This window comes from Melospiza georgiana, chromosome 1 (assembly GCF_028018845.1).
Source record: "Melospiza georgiana isolate bMelGeo1 chromosome 1, bMelGeo1.pri, whole genome shotgun sequence".
NCBI classification, from domain to species: domain Eukaryota; kingdom Metazoa; phylum Chordata; class Aves; order Passeriformes; family Passerellidae; genus Melospiza; species Melospiza georgiana.
In genome coordinates this window covers 72,647,860-72,672,760 of record NC_080430.1, presented here as the reverse complement: position 1 = coordinate 72,672,760, position 24,901 = coordinate 72,647,860, and the positions used below count along the sequence as shown (strand labels likewise).

Below are 24,901 nucleotides of genomic sequence, written 5' to 3'. Positions count from 1 at the left end.
CCTTGTTCCAACCTCCACAGCTGCTGAGGGTTCAACCTACAGTTTCACTGTCATGACAACCACTTACACTATGCAAAATCAGGTCTGCAAAACTGAGGTGTCTGGAGATCAGGGCCATAACTTTCACCTGGTAGCCTTACTCATCCAGATACTTGCACTGAATTCTATCAGCCAGGACTGGGAGGTGAGTGGCAACCCAAGATGTCCAACCTGAAAGCTTTAGAGGCCCAGCTGCCATAGTGTTGTGTGTGCTCTGACCTTCTGGGTCATGTTTCTTAAATACAAACCCTTTAACATTCCAAGTCGAAGATCCAAAAGTTCAAGTATCCAAAGGCTTACTGGTTTTAAGTCCTGACTTTCAAGCTTGTGCTGGTATCAAGTCACATGCATAAGCATTTCTTTCAAACTACAACACAACCCATTCACCCTTTTTGGTATCTTTTCCAGGTGGTCAAAAGAATATTTGATCTGCATCAAAACCAGAATAACACAGATCATAGGGTCTGAAGAAGTGTTCCAAGGCCAGGCTGGATGGAGCTTTGAGCAATCTGGTTTAGTAGAAGGTGTCCCTGCTGATGGCAGGGGGGGTTGGAATGAGATGATCTTTAAGGTCTCTTCCAACCCAGACCATTCCATGATTCTGTGAATAGCATTGTTATGCTGCTTTAAGAAACACAGCAATGTTGACAATGAATGTATGATAAATGCTCCTTTATGTCACTCACATTAAGCAGCACAGGAAATACAAATGCACACTGGATTTCTTTGCACTGAAGCCAAGCTGTTTAAAAATGCAGGAATACACTATACTCTCAAAATTAGTATTATATTATAGGCATGCACACCTTCACATATCTAAACAAAATCAGGAGGCAGGACCTAAAACACAGAATTGGTGAAGAATTCAACAGCGCCTCAACATTTGCAATCTAATGAATTTTCACCACTTAAAATGAGAGCACCAGTGTGATACTCTCCAAAAAAATGTTTATAACCAGGTATTAAAGCAAGTTTAGTCTATGTGAAGGAAATTTGAAAAGTGATCAACCTAATTCAGAGAGGGAAAAAAAACAGCCTCAATAAATTACATTCTAAGGTTTTCCAGTTAACCACTTATTAATTTTTATCTCAGTTTAATTGAATACATCTTCTTAAACAGATATAGAGAATCTCTTAATAGAAGCAATCAATTTTGCCTATTTTGGTTGTTAAACATTACTGTCATAGAAGTGAAAGTGCCCGGTTTTACACATAATTTTAGATTCAGAGTACTGAATGAAAATGGAAATATGGCATTGAAAACACAGCAGTGCTAACAAATACAAAATATGCAGCTTTTGAAAAAAAAAGCAGTTCACAAGGCACTTATACTATAGTGGTCCATTAAATAAACTGTATACATAGTGCACCCTTAAAACATCATTGTTATGCATCAAGCTTTTTCAGTGTTAAACGAGATTTATTAGAAACAACCACTGGGTTCTGTATATTCTGAAGCAGTTATTGAGCAGCCTTGTTTCAGATAATGTAAATGAGACAAATTAGAAGTGGGTCATATAAGGAGAGTATTTTATGTAATTTCTCATGTGAAAGCTTTTCCGTGCAGTGATAAAATGCAGTGTGGAAGGCCATTCTGACACACACCTCTCCCCCCTGCTGACCCCTCTGCCCTGAAAAGCTACATTCCTGCTACTGGAAGAGCCCGGCATTTTAATTACAATTGATTCCATCATCAACCACTGGTTTGGCTCATCCTTTGCAGCTTTGAAATTAATGTGCATAACAGTAGCGTTAAGCCACTTCCCTTTCCAGAGCAAAAACTGGCAGATTAGGTCTCTGTAAAAATTCTACATTGTTTCAATGGCTTAAAATGCTGAGTTATAACTGACACACTTGATACTGGTTTGATTTTTTTTTTGTTGTTGTTCACAACAAACTTCAAAGGCCAGAAGAGCTACAGACCCGACCACATTTCCTAGCATTTCTCTGTGGGAACGGGTTCTTCATCTCCCTTTAGAAAGTATGCACATATTAAACCATACTTTTTAATTACTCCCACACTGAGAAAGCTTGGATCATACAAATGTATTTGTGATCTTCAGGTTTCTACTTGTATGTTGGACAGAATAAGGAAAGCTGTCATTGACAGAAGGATCTGTAGATTGGCCAAAGGAAAAGTTAACATTCTAAATCAAAAGCAGTCCCAAAACGTTAGCAAAAGGTACCAGCTTGTTCAGGGGACCTCAATCTACTTCAGCCCAGTCTGTCATGGTACTTATTTCATCCATAAGCACCAAAGTGAGAAAACTTAAGTATTTGTCCAGAATTACCGCACATTGTCCATTCTCAAATTCTACTCTGCAGATCACTTACGAGCTCTCCAAATTCTTTCCAACTCAAATCACCAAAAAAAAAAAAAGATACCTAATCCTCATTCACACTTTTGCATAGTTTGGCATTTTCTGGATTTGTACTTTTGTTTTTTCTTTCATAGCTTTTGAGGGGACTCCTCTGTCACACATGCAAGTACTTCCAGCCTATATCCTTCAGGAGCAAAACTGAGTCCCACTTAAGCAGCAAGCTGTCCAGGACTGCTTGACATTCTTCTTTCCACTCACAGTAAAGATTACTCAGTTTTATCTGCACTTTCAGATTTTTCCCTTTGCATCATGCAGCGACGAACTATGCTGTCAAAACTTCCTAGGTAAAATAGGCCAATGATGCGAAAAATGCCCATGCAAACAACCTGGAAACAGAGAGAAACAGCTTTCAATTCATTTTGGATCCCAGATTGCACCTCATTATTGAATCATAATTTTTTTTTTAAACCAAGTTCTATGCAGGCATGTTATATAATCTCAGAAAACAAACTTACCAAAAAAAGCTAACTATGTAACAGTTCAGGACTGAGCAGCAGTGTATACTCTCAACTCAGTCACCAACTTGATGCTTTAGCTTGGAAATACTACTGCAGTTTCCCAAACCCAATTGCCACAGTATTAACAGCTATTTGATGGAAAGATAATCCATTTCTGCATCATGTTCTACATTCTGAAATTATTTTGAACGATGAGAAATTATGACAACAGGTACTTCCCAAATCCTACCTGCTGAAGACCTTCAGTAATAGAAGTGACTGGTGACATCCCACTTGTCAATATTGACAGCATGTAACCATCTGATCCAACTGAGCTGTTGAAGTTCCCTTGCTGGATGGAAGGATTAAGAAAACAAAAAGTAATTTTCCCAGTTGTGGCCAATCATGATGTGTCTTATTTCAACAGCTACTCTTGATGGACACAGATAACTGATATCACTAACATCAAATATTTTATTGTAAAAAAATATTGCCACAATTAAGAAGCAAAATACTCCAAAATATTTTGGGCTATACAGCAACATTCCAAAAGGCATTAATTTAAAAATGGAAAGGAAGCTAACTCCTCTTCAGAGAGAGTGTGATAAATTACTGCAGATTTTTACAAGATATAAAGGCTGTAAATTTCTTCTTGAGGCATGCTTACTTCTATGGAAAATACATGACAGTCTTCACAGGTATAAGCATATTTCAGAAACCAAATGATACCCTAACTCTATCAGATCACCAACCACTACTGTAATTGTATGACAAATACAGCTTGCCTTTTGTTAAAATTAGCTTGCTTATCACATGAGATTTGCAAGGGGGTGTATTTCAAACACTTGGTAGCAGGTTCTCTTTCACCTACATCAAGGATTTTTAACTGCAAGACGCAGCTTGCTAAGCAATTCAGAGGAGAGAAAAGGGGGGGAAAGATACCAGGAACAAACCCCAAACACAACCAAACAACTTTAATTACTTTACAGTAAAATTGCAGTTCTACAGCTCTCACTCCCAGGCTTCTCTCATTTGTTTTCATTTGACTTTATGCCAGACAGACTTTCTGAAACATTGTGGGACTAAGTCTGTGGAATGTGGAAGTGAAAGGAAAAGGTGGAGTTCCTGATTCAGGGTTAGGGGTAAATCTATGCAAAGTAGTAGAGGTTATTAGATCTCATTATTTCCCAACACACACCTGAGAGTACACAAACACCTTCTTGCTTCTATTTCAGTCTCTCTGCTGATGGCCAGAGTGCATAAAGACCATGTCTGAACTAATATATGATCCAAAGTGTAGAAAGTATGGTATAAATATATCAGATGCTTAAGATGAGAGAGGAGATTAATTTTCCTCAATCACCAGAGAAGAATACTCTGTTGAGGTAGTACTTGCTTTAAAAACAAAATCAGACATAATTTTGTTTATGTGCTGTATCTGTGAAAACACTGTAAAAACCTCACAACTGAACACCTGCTGTAGATGTAAACCATGTTGAAGATCAAGAGTATTTGGAACTGCAAAGTAATTGCAGATTTTAGGATTCAATGGGTGTGCTTTATGATCATGAAATTTCATGTTTGCTTCTATTCTGAGATGCTTTATTAAGCATGCAGCCATTCCCTAGCACAAAACATGGAAAAAAAAAAATCCTCAGAAAGGCAATACACTAAGAACAGCATTTCATGTATTTTAATCACTCAAATCACATACTTCAGATATTAAAAACCAAAAAAGGTCAACTGCCTTCCTTTATTGTAAAATTACTTTTATATGAGCTCATCTTCAAGAAAAATAAGAGTGCAACAAGCTTTTGAGGTTAGACAAATGGTATTTGATATATAAAAAGTCAATAGTTTAGTGCTTTCAAGTCAGTCATAATCCATCTTTGAGACATTGCATCATAGTGATGCATCATTTTAATCTGTCTGTGTACAACTTCAGAAACCTTTTACTTCTGAGAGACTATAAAATCGTTTGTAGGCACAGTGGCAAAAGAAGGAATAAAGAAAACAGCTCTTGTTCAAACTACCCTAAGAGAACTGTTTTGTGTTAATTGCTTTTGCATTTAGCTTAGCCATTATCTTACAGTCTCAGTCCCAGTTTCCTCACCACAGAACATGCTCAAAAAACACAATTTACTTACTATGGCATCTTTCACTATAACTCTGGCAACTTGCTCTGCTTGGCAAACAGATGAGGTTTCAGAAATCAGCTTCGTCTCTAAGGGCTTTAATAGAAAAACACCAGTTTAAGTTTGACTTAGCACACACAGGAGAGAAAAACATGAAGGTCAAATTTTGAGTCTTCTGTCACAGATGACATTGCTGCTAGCAAGTGTCACCTAAAACACCCATTTAAACACAGGTATAAGCATGTTCATAAATAATAGTCCAATTTTACAAAGGGAAATGACAACTTTTCCTTGAGTAGTACTTTTTTGTATATACTTTATTACTACCATGAAAATGAGGTTTTTTTCCCCCAAGTATTTTATTTTTAGTAGAAGCTATCAAAACGCTTTAACTAGTTTTCCTCAATACTTACACTTGTTCATTAACGTTTTTTGCCAGAAATTAAGCATAAGGTGGGCCTGAAGTATTTTAAGATCCTATAAAACAGCTTGCTTTTTTTTTCAGGCCTACTGTAATATTTGGATTAGTTTAATTCTGGGATTATTATTTTTTTTAAAAGCACTTCTAGGGAAAAGTTGAGCAACTACAGCTTTCTTATCATCAATTCAAAGTACCACAGTAATTAAATTTCATAGAAAAGGGCCTATTTCCCAATATTTGTAGAATAATGAGTTTTGATTTCATCAACCAAGCTCACTGAATTTTATTTTTTTTACTATGTGTATTTTAAGGGTGGCCGGGGCACATCAGTGCCCTTGCCAGCACAAATCACATACAAAAACTTTTTACATGCATTCCTACAGTGATATGGCTCATGTCATCAGATCTCCATTTCACAGCCCCTTATTTACTTTTGAGCTGATTGGCCAGTATCAAACGAATCTGAATGAGCTACAGGGATATCAACAGTAATTCAAATACTCTAGATCTGGGGAAAAAATAGCAGCTGTTCAGGAGTGACAGCTAAAGTTAATGACATGTTGGGAAGAAGGCAAGCAGAAATCAGCCATTAAATGCTTGATCTGGCTACTCAGCTGGCCAAGGCATGGCTGTCATTTGTGAGGCAGCTACCTCAAAAAAAAAAAAAGCTCACTGAATAAACACAGGAAAGCAGAATCCTAGCTCCTGACATTTTCTTTCACTACATTCAATAATTACAGAGAAAAATAAGGAGATACAGAGATATGACCTAATTAGTATTAAATATTAATATTATTTCAGTAGTATTAAATAAATGCAACAATAAATGAGTATCTGAAATTTCAGAACAATGCAATATTGCAGAGATTTAAGGTACACTATCATGCTAAGAGCAAGTCATCCAAAGAGGTCATGTAGGCTAAAACAAAGCATAATTCTCTCCTAAAAGACAAAACAGACTTTTTTGACAAATAAGATAAATCTCTCTCAATCTCTTTCAAAGAGAAATCTTAGATGAACAGTACATTCTCCTGGTGCCTGCTGGTGCCCTGAAATAGGCTAAAAATCCTAGAGAATATGCAAGCTATACAAGTATCTGCAGATGTCTAATTCTGGCACTTTATGCGGATGTGTGGGAGTGCACATTTAATACAGAATATCTGTATCAAGAAATGATGAAGTAAGAATTGTGTTATACAATCCCTGCTGATTCCTATTCAAAGAGTGAAAGACAAAATGGAATTCAAACTCAATTTCCAATTGTACGTGATGCTGCATGTTGAAAAGATGATAGCCTTAGATAGCAGATTTCTAGTTCACAGTATGCAAATAAAAAATAAAGAGATTTTTTTCCTGGTTACCTGATGCTGTAGTCTGAACAGGGGGCCTGAATGTGATTTTTGGAATTATACTTCACATGTACGGACATGGCAAATGACAAGAAGAGACTAAAGGTCAAAACTTTCACTTCTAAGGTAATCCAAATGAAAAAGGCCTCCTGCTGCTGACACATCCTTCTGAAAAGCGATACTGTCATTTCCACTATGAACACAGTGCCAGAGAATTTCCTTTCTACTGCAATACTAGAGAACAGCCATTGCTGAACTGGGTCATTACATGCATTCATACAATTTGATCTGGTTGCAGGCTCCACTGAAGGAACTGAGGATTGCTCCCATCTGTCACATCTATCACAACAGCCACACATTATCGAAGATGCAAAACAGCAATTTTATTTTTGGTTAATTAAGCTTTAATATCAAAACAAACAGTGATTTTAGCATTTACCACCCCACAGCAATATTCTGATTGCATGCAGGAATACTCTGCAATGTTTCAGATCTTAAAGGCAAGTATTAAAGCCTCAGAACAAGAAACTATACAAAATTATCCTGCAACCTATATAACTCTGCATAGTTATATACTGGTAAAATTGAAGTGTTTAAGAGTACTTAAAATCTTATTATGATTTAAAAACACTGATTTCAAAAACTGAAGGACAATTTACCTTTGTTTTACTTTCTTCTGCAAAGCCAGGAGTATCAGTATCTGGAGGATAGGCCACCGTTACGTAGACATTGTATGGTTTTACCTGTGTTTTACAGAAGCATTAAGTGTTACCTTAATTCTGACAGCTTTTACATGTCCCTTATAATTTCATCAATTTCTCTTGCAATTAATAAGTTCAGCAAGCAACAATTCAGATTGCTTCCAGGGTTAAGTACTCAGCAATTTCAAGACCTGCAGCTTTGTCAACTGAGAAGCAAAACAGCAAAGATTTTAAAAAGGTGATTGTGGTGCTTTTTCTAATAAAATTCCCTAAAAAACTTTGCAAATTATTTGATGAATCTTGGTGGTTTTAAGACACCTAGGAAGAATATTAAAGTAGTTTAGGTCTATAATTTTACCAATTTCAATTTCTAAAAGAAGACTAAACCACTGTCAAACACCAGTACCCAGCATTTATAAACACAAGGCCAAAAAGGCTTTCACTGAGGAAAAAAAACAACAAAAAAGTAAAATTCAAATTTGTTATCTTTAAGAGGTATACTCAAGTCTCAAGGCTTTCCAACCCACGGTATAAACTTGCAAGAGGTCAAAGTCTAAGGAGACAAAAAATAATTGAAAAATGTGAGGGAAAATGGAAGGTCTTAGATCAAGGATTGCATTTATTTATGTATTTGTATGTATGTGTCACAGAATTACATTACTTAGTGCAATCCTATTCAAACTGCTACAATGCAAATCTGTACCACAATACAACTAAAATAAAAAATTAATGAAAATATTCAGAGGGCTACGATAAAGCAAAATGTTGTAAAGCACCGAGCATTTTTATTTCTATTATGAAACATTCTATATTGAACACACTTCCTGAAATACCACACCACACGCCCATAAACACTCTATTTTTAGTCTTGAAAAATTCAGTCTCCAGAAAAGTATCTGCCACCAGTCTGAAGAGAGACCCTGCATTCACACTGTTCTATCTGGCAGACCAGAAGTGATTAGAGGCAGTTTTACCCCACATTCTTATCCTGATCAAGGCATATGACAGGGACTATGTAAGGGTCTGGAACCAAACAAAGGCATTTCATACATAAACACATAATTACTCAAATACACATTCCTGACAGGAAAATGACAAAATTAATTTTCAAATCAGTTTTATCTCTCTTATTACAATGTATTTACCCACCTTGTTCCACTGAACAATGAAAATAATGTTTGGTTTTGGTCTTTAAACATAAGCTTAGATCACTGCAGGATAAAAAGCTCATATATATGAAAATACTGAAGAGCCAGTAACCGCAAACCCAATTTTTGTTTTGGTGGACAATCCTCAAATTCTAGCTTAGGAGTTTTACAGTTTCATATACCACTTACCATGGACACTCAAACAAACTGGCAATCTCATGCATCCATGTGATATCTTCAATACCATTTTGCACTTAGAACCATGAAGAAGGCTTTTAATCAAGAGTCTTAAAAATCTAGTCCTTTTAATTAAAATAAAAGATGAAAAAAATGTCTGCACATGTGGTCATACACAGTTTTAGGAACAGATTCAATCTATTCCCTCTTATGCAACTGAAATCAGGTTAGTTTCTACAACCCATGCAGAGCAGTAAGGCTGTACTGCTGCCAAATGAGGGCAAATAACACACAGATATTAGCAACGCTGCACAATACAAACCCCCCCAGTCCGTTTGAATGAAAATGTCCTGTGCTAAACAGGACAGTTACAACAAAATTGTTTATAACCAAAATTATTTAAAACCATTGCACACATACCTCCATTTGCAGGGCTTCAGCCAACCCTCGAAGAGCAAACTTGGTGGGAGAATAAGCTGTGTATCCAAACAGGCCTAGCTGGCCAGCCTGAGACGACACAAAGACAATCCTTCCCATTCTGCGCTCCTTCATGGTAGCGATTACTGCTCGGCTTGGGTAAACACTGCCCAGGTAATTCACTGCCATTAATCTCTGTACAAACAACACCAATATTGGAGCATTTGAGCCTCAGAGCCAGAATTCTTTAGCCAGCTGTTTGGTCTTATTTATGGAAAACACCCTACTTCAGTCTGCTTTAACAATCAAGTTCACCAGATCTGTTCTGGCAAAAAAAAAAAACAACTGTTTTCTATTCTACAGCTTCATAAACTGTTTTATAGCTAAAAGTCTCACTCCAAGCCAAAAGAAATCCTGTAAGTCTTAATAGCATCCAGGATACTGATAATACTGTGGACCATATGGCCTTGAAGGAGAAAGAATAATATTTCAGGGAAAATCTAACCTGAACAGCCTCCAGAAAGCAATCCATTTAGGCATGATGCATGAAAACATACTGAAAGTTTAAAGAGCTTTCTAAAACAGGAAACAGGAAAAATGCTATGTAACTACATGTTTCAGAGATTTTATTCTTTGCCAGGATAGAGGGAAGTCTTTAATTTCATTCTCTACAAGACATAAAACACAACTGATAGCCTATACAAGCAATAAAATGGATTATTCAAATTTTTTATAAAATTATGCCCATTTAGAATTTTCAGATGATTCAGCATTGTCTGTAGATGAATGGAGGCCTGAGGGCTGTGGGCAAAAAGTAGCCAAAATACAGGTGTTTTAGGGTGGCTTTTTTGTCTTTTCATCAGAGCAGCAGCTTCTCAAGCTGAAACAATATGTGCATCTCAGAACTGAACACTAATAACAGCTGCATTTTTCTTAAACAGGTTAAAAATATTTTTGAAAAATCTTCAAGAGAAAAAAATGAAACTATATGAAATCATTAGGAGAGAAGTTAGAGGCAACCTTTGCAAATCTGAAGAGATTCTGACAGCTAGCACAAGTCAAGTACAGCACTGGTCAAGTCTGCAGACACAGGAATACAATCTAATTGTTAGAATGGTTAAATAAGAAATCATCTTATGATAAAATAAAGTATGCTAACTCACTTCAAAAGAATTCACTTCAATATCCTCAAATTTGCCTGTAACTGATGTTCCTGCACAGTTTACGAGCATGTCAACTGGCCCCAACTTCTCCTGAGCCTGGAAGAGAGGACAGAGGTTAAGATATTCTTCATGAGGAAAAACCTTCCTATATCACCGTACAAATAAGAGACTATTTCCAACAGAAATACAACACACAGAGATAAGCTTCTCAAGACACGCAGGTGAATCAGTTATTTTCTCACCTGTTTTAGAACATTTTCCACTTGTTCATAGTCTTTAGACACATCAACAGAAATACAGAGTACAACCTAGAAAAGAAAAGTGAAAGCACATTTTCACAACACACTAAGTCTAGTAATTGTTGACTTAGAGCCTTTCAAAATGAAACAAGCCCAATGCCATATCTTTTCCACAAAAAAAGTCTTTTTGACAAGATATTCTGCACTTCTTACACACTGGAGAAAGCAGTTTCTGCTACCTCCAAGCTCCTCCCCCTCACACACAGGTTCTAGTATAATAAAGATTACATTAAGAACAAATAAGCACTTCACGATCTTCAAAGCAGTGACTCATGTGCAAAGTACAATTTCTAATTTACTGTACTAAGAAACACTACTGACAGAGTTATTTACATGAAGTTTAGTAAAAGCTATTTTAACTAAGACAATCAAAATTCCCCAGCAATATGTTTAACTTTCATCAGCTAAACATAACACAAACCATCTGTATGGCTTAGGCTCATCTTTATAGAAAAAAGTGGTTTTTTCCACCACATAGCAAAGCATTGTTGCAGCGTTACCCTGAAATGGTAGCACCAGCAGTGCAAAAAAAATCTTTTCCAAAAGTTAGGAAGCAAGTGTTAAAAACCCTCTAATTTTAGTACTTGCAATGCACACTACTTCCTTATTTCATGACTTTTTTTTTTGAATAGTAGTAAACCTAGTTGCATAATATTTAATTGGGACATCTCAAGGACAAAATGAAAATAAAAATTCTAGGAGAAACTGACTCATTGCACAGTGTCATAAATATCTAAAAAAGTGAAGGCATGTGTACATATTTACATCTTGTCTGAAAATCAGACATTAAGGGGTTTAGTTTGAAAGATATAGAAAAATTAAAATAACCAGGGAAGAAAAAAGCAGAAGGGAGGGGTGGGCAGGCAGGATGAAGGAAAAGAAGTGATAGTGATATGGGTTTTTTGCAGCTAAAAGTTAGGCCCTGTTTTCCTTGAAAGTTACTGACTACTTTCAGCAAGATGGTCTCAGAACCTAGGTTTTCAAACACCTTCAAATGAACTTCTGGCCAAAGAAAACACTGCTTCTCTTGGGTTACCACTTCCAAACTGTGACTGCTGCAAACACCATGTACTGACAAATAAGCTCTACTCTCTCTGCTAAGCCATCAACAGAGCTCTGGGGCAATTCCTCATCTTGAACTGAAAAGCCATCTCCTATTGCAATAATAGGAGGGACTCCTGTATTCTTGTTCCAGCTTCTATCCTGTTACTTTGGTCAAATTAATTTAAAGGTCGGAGATAAAATAAAACAAAGTCATCAGTAGTTTGTAAAAAGTATGCTCATGACCAATTATCATGGAGCATGTGGGCAAACACACACACACACAAAAAGGCTCACCACAGTGTAACTAACTGCTTTGGCAGCCAGTCATTCGTCAGTCCTGCCCCTGGTCAGACTGTGACACTTCTTAGCTGCATAAACAGCATCTGCCTGCCATTCCTGTACAGCAGGTTGGCTATTCCTGCCTCCCAGCACCGTGTGTAGTTGGACAGCAGAGTAAACTTGTGGCACAAGTTATTGGCAGGAATCCCCTTAAGGCATTTATTGCATTTTGGAAACATTTATCCTTTTCATAAGTTTAAGAACAAAACAGCAGCTGAACGCAAGCAACACTGAATTATCATTTGGATGTCTTTGCCAAGATCAATGAGGGGATGAAGTAAATCATAGTTCTCTACAAAAATTGGAGCAATTTGTTTATTTTACAGATTGCATAGATTAGTTACACTGTAAACAACACACTTGGGAACTTGGGAACACAGCTTTTACTGACTACTATCATGTTTTACAATTCACCTCTTGGCTTCTATTATTATACATTCTTTCTGCTGCCATATACTAATTACTTTTACTCCAAAATATGGACCATAGATCCACATCTAGGACACCAGAAGCAGTCTTATGCCCAGCCCTGCTCATCACATTTTGTTCTAAATATTGCATGATGTTGGATCATTAATAATGCCTTTCCCAATAGAAGATCAACTCAATCCCCAGTAAAGTAACAGAAAATATTATTAATTAGAAAAAGGATTTTAAAAATACTGGAAAAAAACTCTAAGGGTAAGGATTTTGCTGCAGTACACACCTATATCCAGGGAGCCTGCACCATCAGCACTCTAAATCACAGGCAAACGTGACACATTAAAGGTACATACTGGCCAGACTCTGGTTGTCAATGCAGCTTGGTTTCAAGTATGTCTCCAAGAGCAGAACAGTGACAGTACATGCTCAAAAAATAGTAATCTTTTCTGAGGATCCCTGCCTCTTGACATGGGACCACTCAGTGTTTCAAGGACACAGACAATGAGATCTGCAGGAAGCTTGCAGGTGACTCCAAGCTTGGTGGTGCAACTGACACACACAAAGGACAGGATGCCATCCAGAGGAACCTGGACAAGCTTGAGAAGTGGGCTCTTGGGAATTTCATAAAGTTCAACAAGACCAGGTACAGGTATTGCATCTGGACTGGGGCAATCCTCCCCCTCCATTGATGCAGGCTGGGAGAGGAACTGAGAGCAGCCCTGGGGAGAGGAACTTGGGGGTGCTGGTGGATGAGGGGCTGGACACGACCCAGCCATGGGCACTCACAGCCCAGAAAGCCAAACGTGTCCTGGGCTGTATCCAAAGCAGCGTGGGCAGCAGGGCCAGGGAGGGGATTCTGCCCCTCTGCTCTGGTGAGACCCCACCTGGAACCCTGCATCCAGCTCTGAGGCCCCAGGAAGCACATGGACCTGTTGGAGGCCACAGAAATGACCAGAGGGCTGGAGCACCCCTCTTATGAAGACAGGCTGAGAGAGGGGTGGTGCAGCATGGAAAAGGCTTCAGGCAAACCTTACAGCTGCCTTTCAGTATCTAAAGGGGGCCTACAGGAAAGCAGAAGAGGGGCATGTAATGAGAGGACAAGGGGAAATGGCTTTAAACTGAAAGACAGTAGGTTTAGATTAGATACTAGGTAGGAATTCTTTACTGGGAGGCACTGGCACAGGTTGCCTAGAGAAGCTGTGATTCCTCATCCCTGGAAGTGTTCAAGACCAGGTTGGATAGGGCTCTGAGCAATTTGGTCTGGTGGAAAGTGTCCCTGCCAAGAGCAGGAGAACTGGAACTAGACAATCTTTAGGGTGCCTTCCAGCCCAAACCATTCCACGATTCTGTGATCTACTAAAGGTTACAGTCAGTGTACGTTACTTACACCAGGCATCACCTTTCTCTACAGCCTTTCAGTAATCCTTTTGTACAGCTCCTCTGTTCATCTACTGTCACTTTAGAGCTTTTGATCTGTTGCTCCAGTGCCAGCTCTGCCCCAGACTCCCTGCCTTCTCCAGTTCTGTTCTTTCCATTCAGATCAGTCAGGCTTCCCTGAGACCACATCCAGAACCCAGAGCTACAGAGGAGCCAGCCTGCCCACCACCTCTGCTGCCAAATGCTTAACCTGGCTGCAAGCCTGAAACTGCTTCTGCAAAAAAAGCCCTAGTCACTCCACACTGGAGCTTGCTCAGCCTTGAAGGTGCTTTTGGAGATTTTCACTGAAAGTCCTAGGTACATTCACCAAATAATAGTCTTTTTAGAAGTCAGCATCTATCAAGCTAGGACAGATTTTAACAAGAACATCCTGACGCAGTGTTTGACAAGGGATTATCTGTAATGCTAAGCTTGGGAAACTGCTAGAGTAGCTAAAAGAAAATGGTTATCAGGATTTTTTTTAATGGGCAAAATGCAGCTTCTCCTCACCTCAAATAGCTTAGATTTTCAAACAAAGTTGCTCTGAGTAAGGCAGCATGCACAGAAAAAAAAACCAAACCAGCTTGAGCCATTTGATAAAAATATAAGGAAGCATCTATCTTATCTTATAAATGAAGGTATTAAAAAATTTTGTATGATTTTCAGCTACTATACTAATACTTGTGCCAGCAAATGTGCAGCTTTTTTCATTGTTTCTTTTCAACAGAATATCTAGTTTATCAATTCAATTCTTTAAAGTAAGTTCTCAAGTATAAGTAAATTATCATATCAGCTGGGACTGAGGGCCCATAAAAATTATGGACAACTGAACTGCATTTATTTGTGATCACGAAAGGAACTTAGTTACTAAGTTACTTTTATGATAACAAAGTTCTGGAACACAAGAAATCAAAGATGTTAACAGTTTCAGTACTATTTCCCCTCTCCCCTTCATTATTAGTAGTAAGAAAAAATTATTTTACTATTTCACCTCAAGTTTGCATGTTTGGAACACAGATAGCTTAGCAATTCCAAGTTAGTACTTCCGCAAGCTCTAAACTATTGCCCTCGTGCACAAGTGCATTATCTATGCAGCAAAGCAGCTTCTATGTTTAGAAGTCTCTGAACTTCACAAATTTAACTCGTGTAACTGGTATAGGAATCAGTCAGGAAAAGGAACAAAAGTATGACCTAGTGAAATAAACCTGGGAACAAGCAACTAAACTTCTTTCCCAAGACACATGCTGAATTTATGAACCATGTAAAAAACATGGCATTTGAGGAAAAAAAATATTGGTTCTTCCAGTTCATTTGAAAGAATAAAATGCTTATCAAGTGACAGTAAAGTGCAGCTCTCCAAAAAAGCATCCTACACCTACAGATGAAGACATCTTTTTCTAAGAAAAGCAGGCTAATGCACTAACTAGGCGACATCAAATATAGCAAAAGCTCAAAACATCTCATGTAAAGAGACTGGTATTCCTGAATCCAAAGACTGAGTCCTCACTCAGTTTTGTCAAACAGCTTTGTTTTAAATACAGGACCAGTGAACTGTGTTGTAGTCACTGTCTTGAACAAAACACACAACAGCCCCTCTTGGCAGTAACCTTACCTGCTTGTCATTAACAGAGTACTTTTCTATTTCCTTCTTCGTCTGCAACAGCTTGTTCTGAAATGGACACAGAGACTACTGAAACATAGTTCTGAGAGCAGCCTTCAGTACTTCAATATGGCTTAAGCCCTAAAGCCCCCCAAAGTTATCCTCAAATAGTTGAGAACATTTTACTATCATTTTGAAGACCAAAAAGACCTGAAAACATGACATTTATCAAGAACTCAATACTCTGTTTTTCACTTTGTGTTCTAAAGCCAGTAACGACTTCCATAGATTTAACGCTTTTGTTTCATGCTACAGAGAGCACCTGAAACTGTAGGTATTGATTCTTCTCCTTTATTTTGGCCCGATTTTAATTTTATGTGATATTACATAAACCTTCCTGCAGAATAATTACTGGCATGAAATAATCAAATCCCAAAAATCTGGTAATTTCAAAGTGTAATAATCCTTTCAAGAAAAATTCTCTTAACTCTGACTACATTCAAGGTTATGTAAAGTAAGTTCTCAAGTGTAAGTAAATTATCAAATCAGCTGGAATTGAGGGCCCCCCAAAAAATAAATGTTTTTATTTCCAGAATAATTAGGTTTTTTGCAACAAATAAAACAACAGCCTGTTATGAAAACAGAGTATTTCCAATTAAATTCTGAATACCTCTGATTTAAAAAACAACAACAAAAAAAACCAACAAAGCAATGCTTTTCCTTCCAAAGCTGATGAAGAGGTTTTCACTAGTAAAAAATATGATGATATGCTGATTAGACACCAGTACATTCTGTGAATTTTAGAGACGATTAAACTCCCACATGTCACTTACTGTAGGGAAATTCCACAGTTTTAACCAGTATAGGGGCTTTCCTGATTTTGTGCTCTGGCACAAATCTAGACAATGATATAACAAATCCAATAACAAAAGCAACAGTACTGGTGAAGTTTTAAATCAAGCTAATCACAAATTACATGTTGGGCTATGCTTCTTAAAAAGGCAGCCACCTCTGCTATTCAAATGCATTAATTTGGAATGCTTAGGGTCCCCTTAAAATACACACTAAAGTAGTATGAATAATCATCTATTCCAAAATTATTCCCCACCTATACAGATTTTGTGAACAGTTTAGCCAGTAAAATTACACATGCACTTACCTCATCCCTTGCAATCAGTGTTATGAAAGCACCTTGCTTATAGCATTCAATAGCAATGCATTTTCCAATTCCACTGGAGCCTCCAGTTACCTAAAAGTTGTTTGAAAATATCAGTGTTAGTCCACTATTCTCATCTCTTCTCACATATGTATGAGTCAAATCACATGAAAATTCCAAAAACAAACTGAGGTTAAAATATCACCCAATGAGACAGAAATACAGGAGACACACTAAAGTTAGCTTACTTATGGAGTATGAATGAAACATAAGATCTGAACAGATCAATGAGCCTTTGTTTCCACCTTAAAACCAGTTTTACCTCAGTTTTTGTTCATTTCTGTTGTCAGGCACACTTAGACCACCCCCACATGTTCCATAGGCTACCTCTAAAAGCATCTTGTTAGAAGTCTGAAATCGCTATGAATGCCTGACACTGCCATTACACACTGCCCCCTCAGACCTGGCCACAGTAGAAATTACTTGTAAAATCAGCTATTGCAGATTGTTTTCTGAAGATGTCATCATGCAAACATAAACAAAAACCACTTTCTTTCTTATTAAGGGAAAAATTCCATTAATTCAACAATTTGCCCCTTGTAGTGTATTTTTCAGTCCCCCAGTCAGAAACTTGAACTGTCCCCATTCCATCCTGCTATTTCAGTTTACTGGGGATGCCAACACCTAAATTTTGATAACTTTTTCTTCTCCTCCAAGCTGTACCATCTGGATAGTCTTATATGCAAACAGGAAGTTAATATTTCATTAATATTAGACAAACACAGGTTGATGGCTACAGTCCTGCATCATATGCTGCAGGAGTGTACCCTGACAAATCATACCAACATACAGCTGAAAGTCACCTTACCACCTCTCTCACTACCCTCAATAAACCTCTTTATGAACTGCCTGTGAAACAAGATGTAGATGACAATCCTGACCTCTCTTTTTGACTAAAATAAAAATGTCTGCCTGATCTTTAGGTGACCTGGATCAGTCTCAGTCTGCATATGCTGCTGGTTCTAGGACACTGGTATCTTCCTTATATACTCAAGTTATTAGAATTTTCCTTAAACAGCATATTAAAACTCATGCTGAGAAAATATTGTAACAAAATACCTAGAAGCAGTTATTTTAAAGAAAAACACATTGATGAAATGAGCTCGGAAGAATTGGAAGAAGATGAAATTCAGATTTCTTTGGAAATCATCATCTTTTGCTCTTCATCAAAACCTTTCCAAAGACTCCAGTGAAAGACTACCTCCTCAATTTAAAAAAAATGGAGGCATTGAGCTAATTAGTGTACCAGCAATGATCCCAATCTCTAACTACACATCCTATCAAAAGCCTTGTGTTGTCTTCTCATTAGGTAATGTCTCAGTTTTGTTTTCAGAAATGCATTATGCTCAAAATTCTTTCCACTCCTGGAGGCAGTAAAGTCAGAAGTACATTCCCATGAGTCACTAAACTCTTCTTTCATTTGAGTATTTTACCACTAGCCTTCAAAAACAGCTTAGTGCAAATAAAATAATCCCAGCAAAGATTTTCGACACAATCCACAGTTTCTGACTGGCTCATCTTGAGCCGAAAATGGGCCAAGAATGGGCATAGCACTCACAAAGCCTAATTTCGGCACTTTAGGCTTCCTCTGTTACTAGAGAGAACTGCTTCACATTAACTTCTGACTGACTCTGCAAGATCAGCTTCTCAGTACCCAAACCTTTGTGGGTAACTCCAAGAAATACAAAACCCTGTCTGCAGTATTACGAAACAACAACGACAGCTTTCAGAGTAAATAAGTCCGTAAGAGTGCAAGTGTCAATTATTGATTTGTCACTTCAGCAGAACCACAGAATTAATTTAATGATTCATTAGGGACAGAAGCAACAAATACACTGAAATTCTTAAAATAGATTGCAATATTTCAATACATAGCTGAAAAGGTTAAAATAGTTTGATACATTCAGGCAGACCTCAGATCCACAGTACGTGAGATGCTTCCACAGATCAGCAGCAGGTACACCAGCACTTATCAATGGGCATGGAAGACTGCTCCAATTCCAATTTTTGGCGAGACAGCTGACTACTACCAGCACAAACTGGTGGCTATCAGAAATGGGTCAACTACACCAGTGCTTGAGGAATTCTCTGCAGGTGAAGGTACTGGCACCAAGCCTCCAGCTTGTCAAACAGCGCTAACGTTCACTTCAGAAAGATAATGTCTGAAGTCATGCAAGGAACAGAAAAAGGAAGTTTTTACTTACAGTCACACCCAAGAACAGAGCTCATATCAGATTGGTTGATGATAAAGTGCAATATCAATTAGCTGGGAACTTTAGCATTTAGGTGGGAGGCTGCTACAAGCACGTGGGAGGTTGTTACTAATACATCTTTAAAGGAGCATTCACCATGAGTGCTACTGTAGTAGCAAAAAATAAAATCTCCAACACCAGTGAAAAGTTTGCTTTGTGCTATAATGAAGTTAACCTAAGCAAATCTATGAGGTCTGTTAGGTATGTAAGCTCCTAACATGCTCAGAACTAACAGAAGAGCACACACCTACTCTGCTAAAGACACATTATTACAATTACTTACCCTTGTGGCTAATGGTTCTACACTGTTACTGCATTTCATTAATTCTGGACATTTGAATTGCCACCGATCCCATTTTTATATTTTACTGTAACCCAGCCTCAGAGGAGTGACCAAAAATAAAAATCTGGCCACTGCAACTCAAATCACAGATTAGTATTTTGACAAGAAGGCACAATTAAACCTTAGCATTAATTCAGATACTCAGAATGCAACACTTGAGCAGTGTTACTGAGCTGTTTCCATGCTTAAAGAGAAGAGGTACCAAACTGTGTATGCCAAAAAGTACTTGGCTACAACTTGTTGAGCTATGATCCCTGATGACAGAGTTCAATTTTTAAGTGTCACAGGATTTATTTCTCCTTATAAGTGGAAACAGTGGTGTGAGGTACAGAGAATTGATTTATTAGATCTTCAAATTTGAGATACTGGAAATTCATTTCATTTGATGAGACAGTCCAAATCCAAATTAACTGAACTGTCATCAGGAATGATCAAGACTTGATATGGCATCTCCAATAGAACTTAGTAACTTTCACTGAGAACTGGATGCAAGCTGGCTTCATGCTTTGAGACAGTGCTCTGACAGAAGGTTCTACTGAAGTGGAACGTGCCTTTGAGCCGCTCTAAGTGGTTAGCAGGTCTGACTAGGCTCGAAATGGCCTCTTGCCGAAGCACTCGGATGTGTCCAAACCACAGATCTTATCACTCCCAGCACAGGAACGACAGACACCAAGATGGGCCTTCCTGACAGCTGACCACAGTCACCAGGCTGGGTTCTGCACAGAAGTGGGGAAATTACTGGACTAGAGACGACCCACCTGCAGGAGAGTTTGGCACCATCATCCTGAACTGCACCTACATTGAAAAGGGTCCTTGTCAAACTGAATGGGAGACAGTCCCAAGCAGGTCCTGCCATTGCTATTCCAAACTTGGATAACTGCATTCATAACACTGAATGCAAACTCAGGGGTCTGGGTTCTTCTCAGAATTTAACTTGGTTTTAGAAAGATTAAGGCTGAAACAAGGGGAGAAGATCAGCGTTCATATTTCAGCACGGAGTTTTTAAACATCACTCAAGAACTTTTGTAGAGAAACTGAAGAGAGAACATGTGTAGAGAGCAGGTGTAACACCCCTGACAAAGGGCAATTAAATGTGGTCTGAGTGAGCTCAATGCAAATGCAGCAGTGGTGACTGCCTTAGCCTATTTTCATACTCCTGTCTACTGTTACAGCCAGCTACCAAAATACTAGCTTATTCTCGCAGAATCCGTGACATGTACTAGTTTTTAGCCTGAGACCAAAGGAGACATAAAACCAATGGCAAGATAAGAAATGTATTAAACTGCCTTCTGAATCCCAAAGCACAAAGAAGTTCAGCACATGAAGCCGCATCTCTACAGCACAAAAATAACTTTTACGCCCTTTCTTTGAGAATGCTTCCCTAGTCACGCAAGAAGTTAAAAAGTATTAAGCATCTAAGAAGCATTTTATTTAAAATAAGTTAAACCTAATGCCTGAGCCAATTTAAGAGCAGAGAAAGCCCTTATCATTTAGTGGTGCTAGCCGGGGTAAAGAAAATACATAGCAGATAAGGATGGGGGTGGCGGGGGGACAGGGGGTGAGGAACCCACAAGATTAGACGATGAGTAATTTGGAGTTCTCTAGACTCACTCTGAATAGCACCCCTTTTCTAAGAAAAAAGGGCTCTTATAATTCTATGATTTTTCCAGAAACCACATCTTGCCTAACACAGCAAGGGCTTCTGTCACGCAAACGCGCAAATGACTGTGGGAGAGGACAAAGGAAAAAAGCTCAAGTTTTCTGCTTCAAATTCCTATCCCAAATGGCAGCCAGAGTAAGTTATTCAGCCATAACTCAGACATCTCCTAACCATAACTGCTAGGAGTAAAGCGAAATAATTTTTCTGAAGTATTAAAAGTGAAAAGAATGCTGACTTAAGTTGAAAATTCAATAACTGGTATGTAATAGCCTCTGAAATTGCCTAATGACCTTCCTTCAGAAATGCAACAGATTTCATTACACTTTGAACAGATCCGTAGAAAGAAATGTTTCTAGGGAAGACTGTCTTTTTCTGCTTCAGTAAAGCAATTTATTCAAGCATATTTTGAAAAATTATAGTGTGCAATGACAATCACTCACCCTGTTGAAAGGGCTCAGCCAGCTATATACACAATTTGCAGGTCATTCTTTTATTTATTTCAACAGTGCGTTTAACTGAGGCCTGATACTTAAACAGATTTTGATCTTTTTCAGTGAGAAGACTTCAAAGAAACCCTTACATAATGTTATGGTCCTTAAATATTTTCATGAAGTCTCTCAGTCATTTCAGTAGCAGAGACTGCTCACTCCCACCATGCGATTAAAGAATTCACTTTACACACACAACATGGGAAGTCTTCTTGAATAGTATTTCTGATTTACATTACCATCATCCCATACTTTTCCTTACACGTGACATTAGGGAATCTGAAATCCACAAGTACAGGTGTGCAGCATTATTAACAGCATCTACACATCTAAGAACTAGTGACCTTCAATCCAGCTGTTCCATATTTCATTAGTTTGCATAAGCACTTTAGGAGCATAACTGAAGTCAAAATAAAGCAAGCAGGTCTACAAGTGCTGACATCAATAAAACTGTTTGCCTGCAGATTTGTATTTGTATCATCAAGCTGGATATATCTTACAGCCTTTTTGTAAGATTTTTCATCATCAATACATTCATATAGTTAGTTTTCCAGTTTAACTAATTTTACAGGACTTGCAGGAATACTGTTTTTCCGACTTCTACTAGTACCAAATTGAGCATTAACTGCTAATTAGCAGCAATGGTTACAGGAAGGCTTCTCCAACAAGAACAGTCTCATCATTTTTAATGTGAATTTGTTTTAATGAACTCTTCTAATTGCAAGAGCCATCACAGTAGCTTTTAAAGAGTTTAATCACTACACAGAACCAACAAAACTCCATGTAATCATTGCATATAAAAATAAACAAAACCAACCAAGCAAAATCCATTTCACTTTTTGTTTGCTATTCTATTTCTTCACAAAAGTCACAAAAGTGTGTAAGTCTCCTTCACCTTTGCCTTAATAATCATTACTCCTACAGGGAAAGAGCCATAACCCAAGAACCTTAATGCAACCTTGAACACACCTCGCACAGAATGATGCTGTAAAGCCAGTTACAGCACCCAAGTTAACACCTACTGCAAAAAGCAACTGCGGAGCACTGTTGCAACTTGGAAACATCTTAATCATTGTGGGGACAGCTCCATCCTCCAAAGAGGAACTCCAAAAGATAATAGTGAAAAAAACCAAAACAAAACTACTCACTTACTGTAAATTTAAACAAACGGTAAACTGCAGCTTCTCTGCACAAAACATACCCTGGAGATTTGGAGATAAACTAAGAAAGCTGATTCAAGGACCCTGAATCTTTTGAACCGCTTAACTCATTCGCTGTCATGTGCCCAAATTCACTATTTTGCGATGCCTCCAAAAGCAAACGGGTAGTATTCCCCTTTCTTCCGTCCCCCTCTTCCCAAGCCACATATTCATATAACTTCCAGCGATGTACTACTTATGGACTCTTTCAACAGTATGCTCTTCCAAAGACTTCTTCCTACCATCTTGTCAAAATATTGCTCAAAGACATCCATATCAATGTGCTTAAAGATGAAAGGGCGCCCAAGTGTCATATGACCACTTCCTTTGTATTGGTTTTTCCATTTCCTCATACCTGACTTGGTTTTTTAGACCAAGGAGATCATAGATTTGGCCTTTGGTTTATGCGTGTGTACACACACCACGTCATTACCCTGGGAGATGCTAAAAGAAAAGAAAACTCGAGGTAACCGGTGGCTTTGGAGAATACAAAGGGAATGTCTCAAAAAGCCAGCGCTGAGATTGGAAGATGGTGACTCAGACCATCGCCTTAAGCCAACCGGGACACGCAGCGGTTGTCAGAGCCATCGGGACAGGTCATTTCCTTATCACCCGGGACTTGTGGCTCCCGGTGTTTTGGTAGCTCGGGGTGCCACCGCCAGCTTTCCACGCTTCCTCTCGGAGCCGCGGGCACCCAAGGCTGGCGCTGCCCGGCCGCCAGCCCCGCTCCGGGCGTCCCCAAACCTCCCTTCCCCGCCGAGCGCCTTCCCCGCTCCCGCCGCGGGATTCCCGTGCCCAGAGCCCCGGCTGCCAGCGGGGCATTGACCCATCCTGCGCCCCCAGCTCGGAGACAGCGGCTTCCTTCCCTCGTTCCTTCCCTTTCCCGGCGCAGGGCGGGCGGCTCGGGAGCCATCCCGCCGCCTCCCCCGGCGCCCAGGCCGAGCGGCAGCGCCCGCCCGCTGCCTCCTCCCGCGGCGGAGCGGGACGGCGACCGCGGACCCCCGCCCGTGCCCTTCCCGAGGGGCGCCGCACTCACCACGACGTGCGCGCCGGGCAGCTTCAGCGACTTGGGGCTGATAAGCGGCGACACCATGTAGAGGAGGAGGACGAAGGCCACGATGAAGGCGGCGGCCAGGAGCAGCATGGCTTGGGCTGCGCCGGCGGAGGAGGGGCAGCGGGCGGGCGGGCGGGGGGCCGAGCTGCGGCGCGGGGGTCTCGGGGCCGCCCGTCCGCTGCCCGTGCCGCGGCGGGACCGGCGGGGACGGCGCTGCCGCGGCGGGAGCGAGCGCGGAGCGGAGGAGGCGGCCGCGGGAGGAGGGGCCGGGCCGGGCCGCTCCGCCGCCCCATTGGCTGCCGGGGCGGGGCGCGGGCCCGCGCCGCCATTGGCCGGCGGGCGGGGGGCGGGCGCGCGCGGGTTGGCGGCGCGGCGGGGCCGGGCCCGAGGATTGGGGCCCGCGGCGCTGCCGGGGTCAGGGACGGAGCCAAAGGGCGGCGGGAAGCGGGAGCCGCTCCCGGCGCGGCGGAGCGCTCCCTACGGGACATTTGCGGCGCTGCGCGGCCGCCCCCCTCGGTCCCTGCCCGTAGCGGCCTCTCCCGGGGGCACCGAGGAGCGGCCCCGATCAGGAGAGCCCGGCCTTGGCGGCGGTACCAGCGGCAGGGCAGCGTGAGGGCGGGCCCGGGCGGGCCCGGCCCGTGGGCTCGCCCGCCCCGAGATGGGCGGTACGCGCCGGCTCGCCGCGGAGGCGTGGGCTCGGAGCTCGCCCCGAGTGCCCTGTCCGTGAGGAGGGAACTGCCGGCCTGGGGAAGGAAAGGGGAAAAAGCCCCTGACGTTGGTTAACCATAGAATCGTAGAATGGTTTGGGTTCCAAGGGACCCTGAAGATCACCTCGACAGAGCCTCCTGCCGTGGGCAGGAACACCTTCCGCTAGAACGGGCCGCTCAAAGCCCCGTCCAGCCTGAATGCTGCCGGTCATGGGCCATCCACAGCTGCTCTGGGCAACCTGTTCCGGTGCCTCAGCACCCCGGCAGTAACGCAGTTCTTTATACCCAACCTAAATTTCCCCTCTTTCAATTTGTACCCATTCCCCTTTGTCCTGTCACTACAGCTCTTGTGAAGAATCCCTCTCTGTCTTTCCTGCGGGTTCCCTTCGGATACTGGGAGGTTGCTCCGAGGTCTTTACACAGACTTCTCATACAGAGAATGAAGCACCTGTTTCGTACACCAACTTGTTAATGCATTGCCTGAGGTTACCAA

At 40.4% G+C, this 24,901-nt stretch overlaps 1 protein-coding gene across 1 annotated transcript; it reads right to left on the bottom strand.

The window, feature by feature from the left end:
• Nucleotides 1–696: 696 nt before the first annotated feature.
• KDSR (3-ketodihydrosphingosine reductase) lies at nt 697–23,819 on the bottom strand. The gene is made up of 10 exons (XM_058029890.1): nt 23,684–23,819; nt 16,649–16,738; nt 15,502–15,558; nt 10,611–10,676; nt 10,369–10,464; nt 9,209–9,400; nt 7,422–7,505; nt 5,005–5,088; nt 3,108–3,209; nt 697–2,746 (listed from the first exon to the last, which is right to left on the bottom strand). Exons 1-10 carry the CDS (start codon nt 23,789–23,791, stop codon nt 2,627–2,629), a joined length of 999 nt encoding a protein of 332 aa, XP_057885873.1. The 5' UTR covers nt 23,792–23,819; the 3' UTR covers nt 697–2,626.
• Nucleotides 23,820–24,901: the final 1,082 nt, after the last annotated feature.

What these genes read in the sequence shown, in the direction of transcription:
- KDSR (XM_058029890.1), bottom strand. Translation starts at nt 23,791, where the DNA reads ATGCTGCTCCTGGCCGCCGCCTTCATCGTGGCCTTCGTCCTCCTCCTC. An exon ending in TGGAAAATGTTCTAAAACAG is followed by an intron (nt 10,465 to 10,610) that starts GTGAGAAAATAA and finishes CCTCTCTTCCAG; the next exon opens with GCTCAGGAGAAGTTGGGGCC. An exon ending in CAGAAGAAAGTAAAACAAAG is followed by an intron (nt 5,089 to 7,421) that starts GTAAATTGTCCT and finishes TTTCTATTAAAG; the next exon opens with CCCTTAGAGACGAAGCTGAT.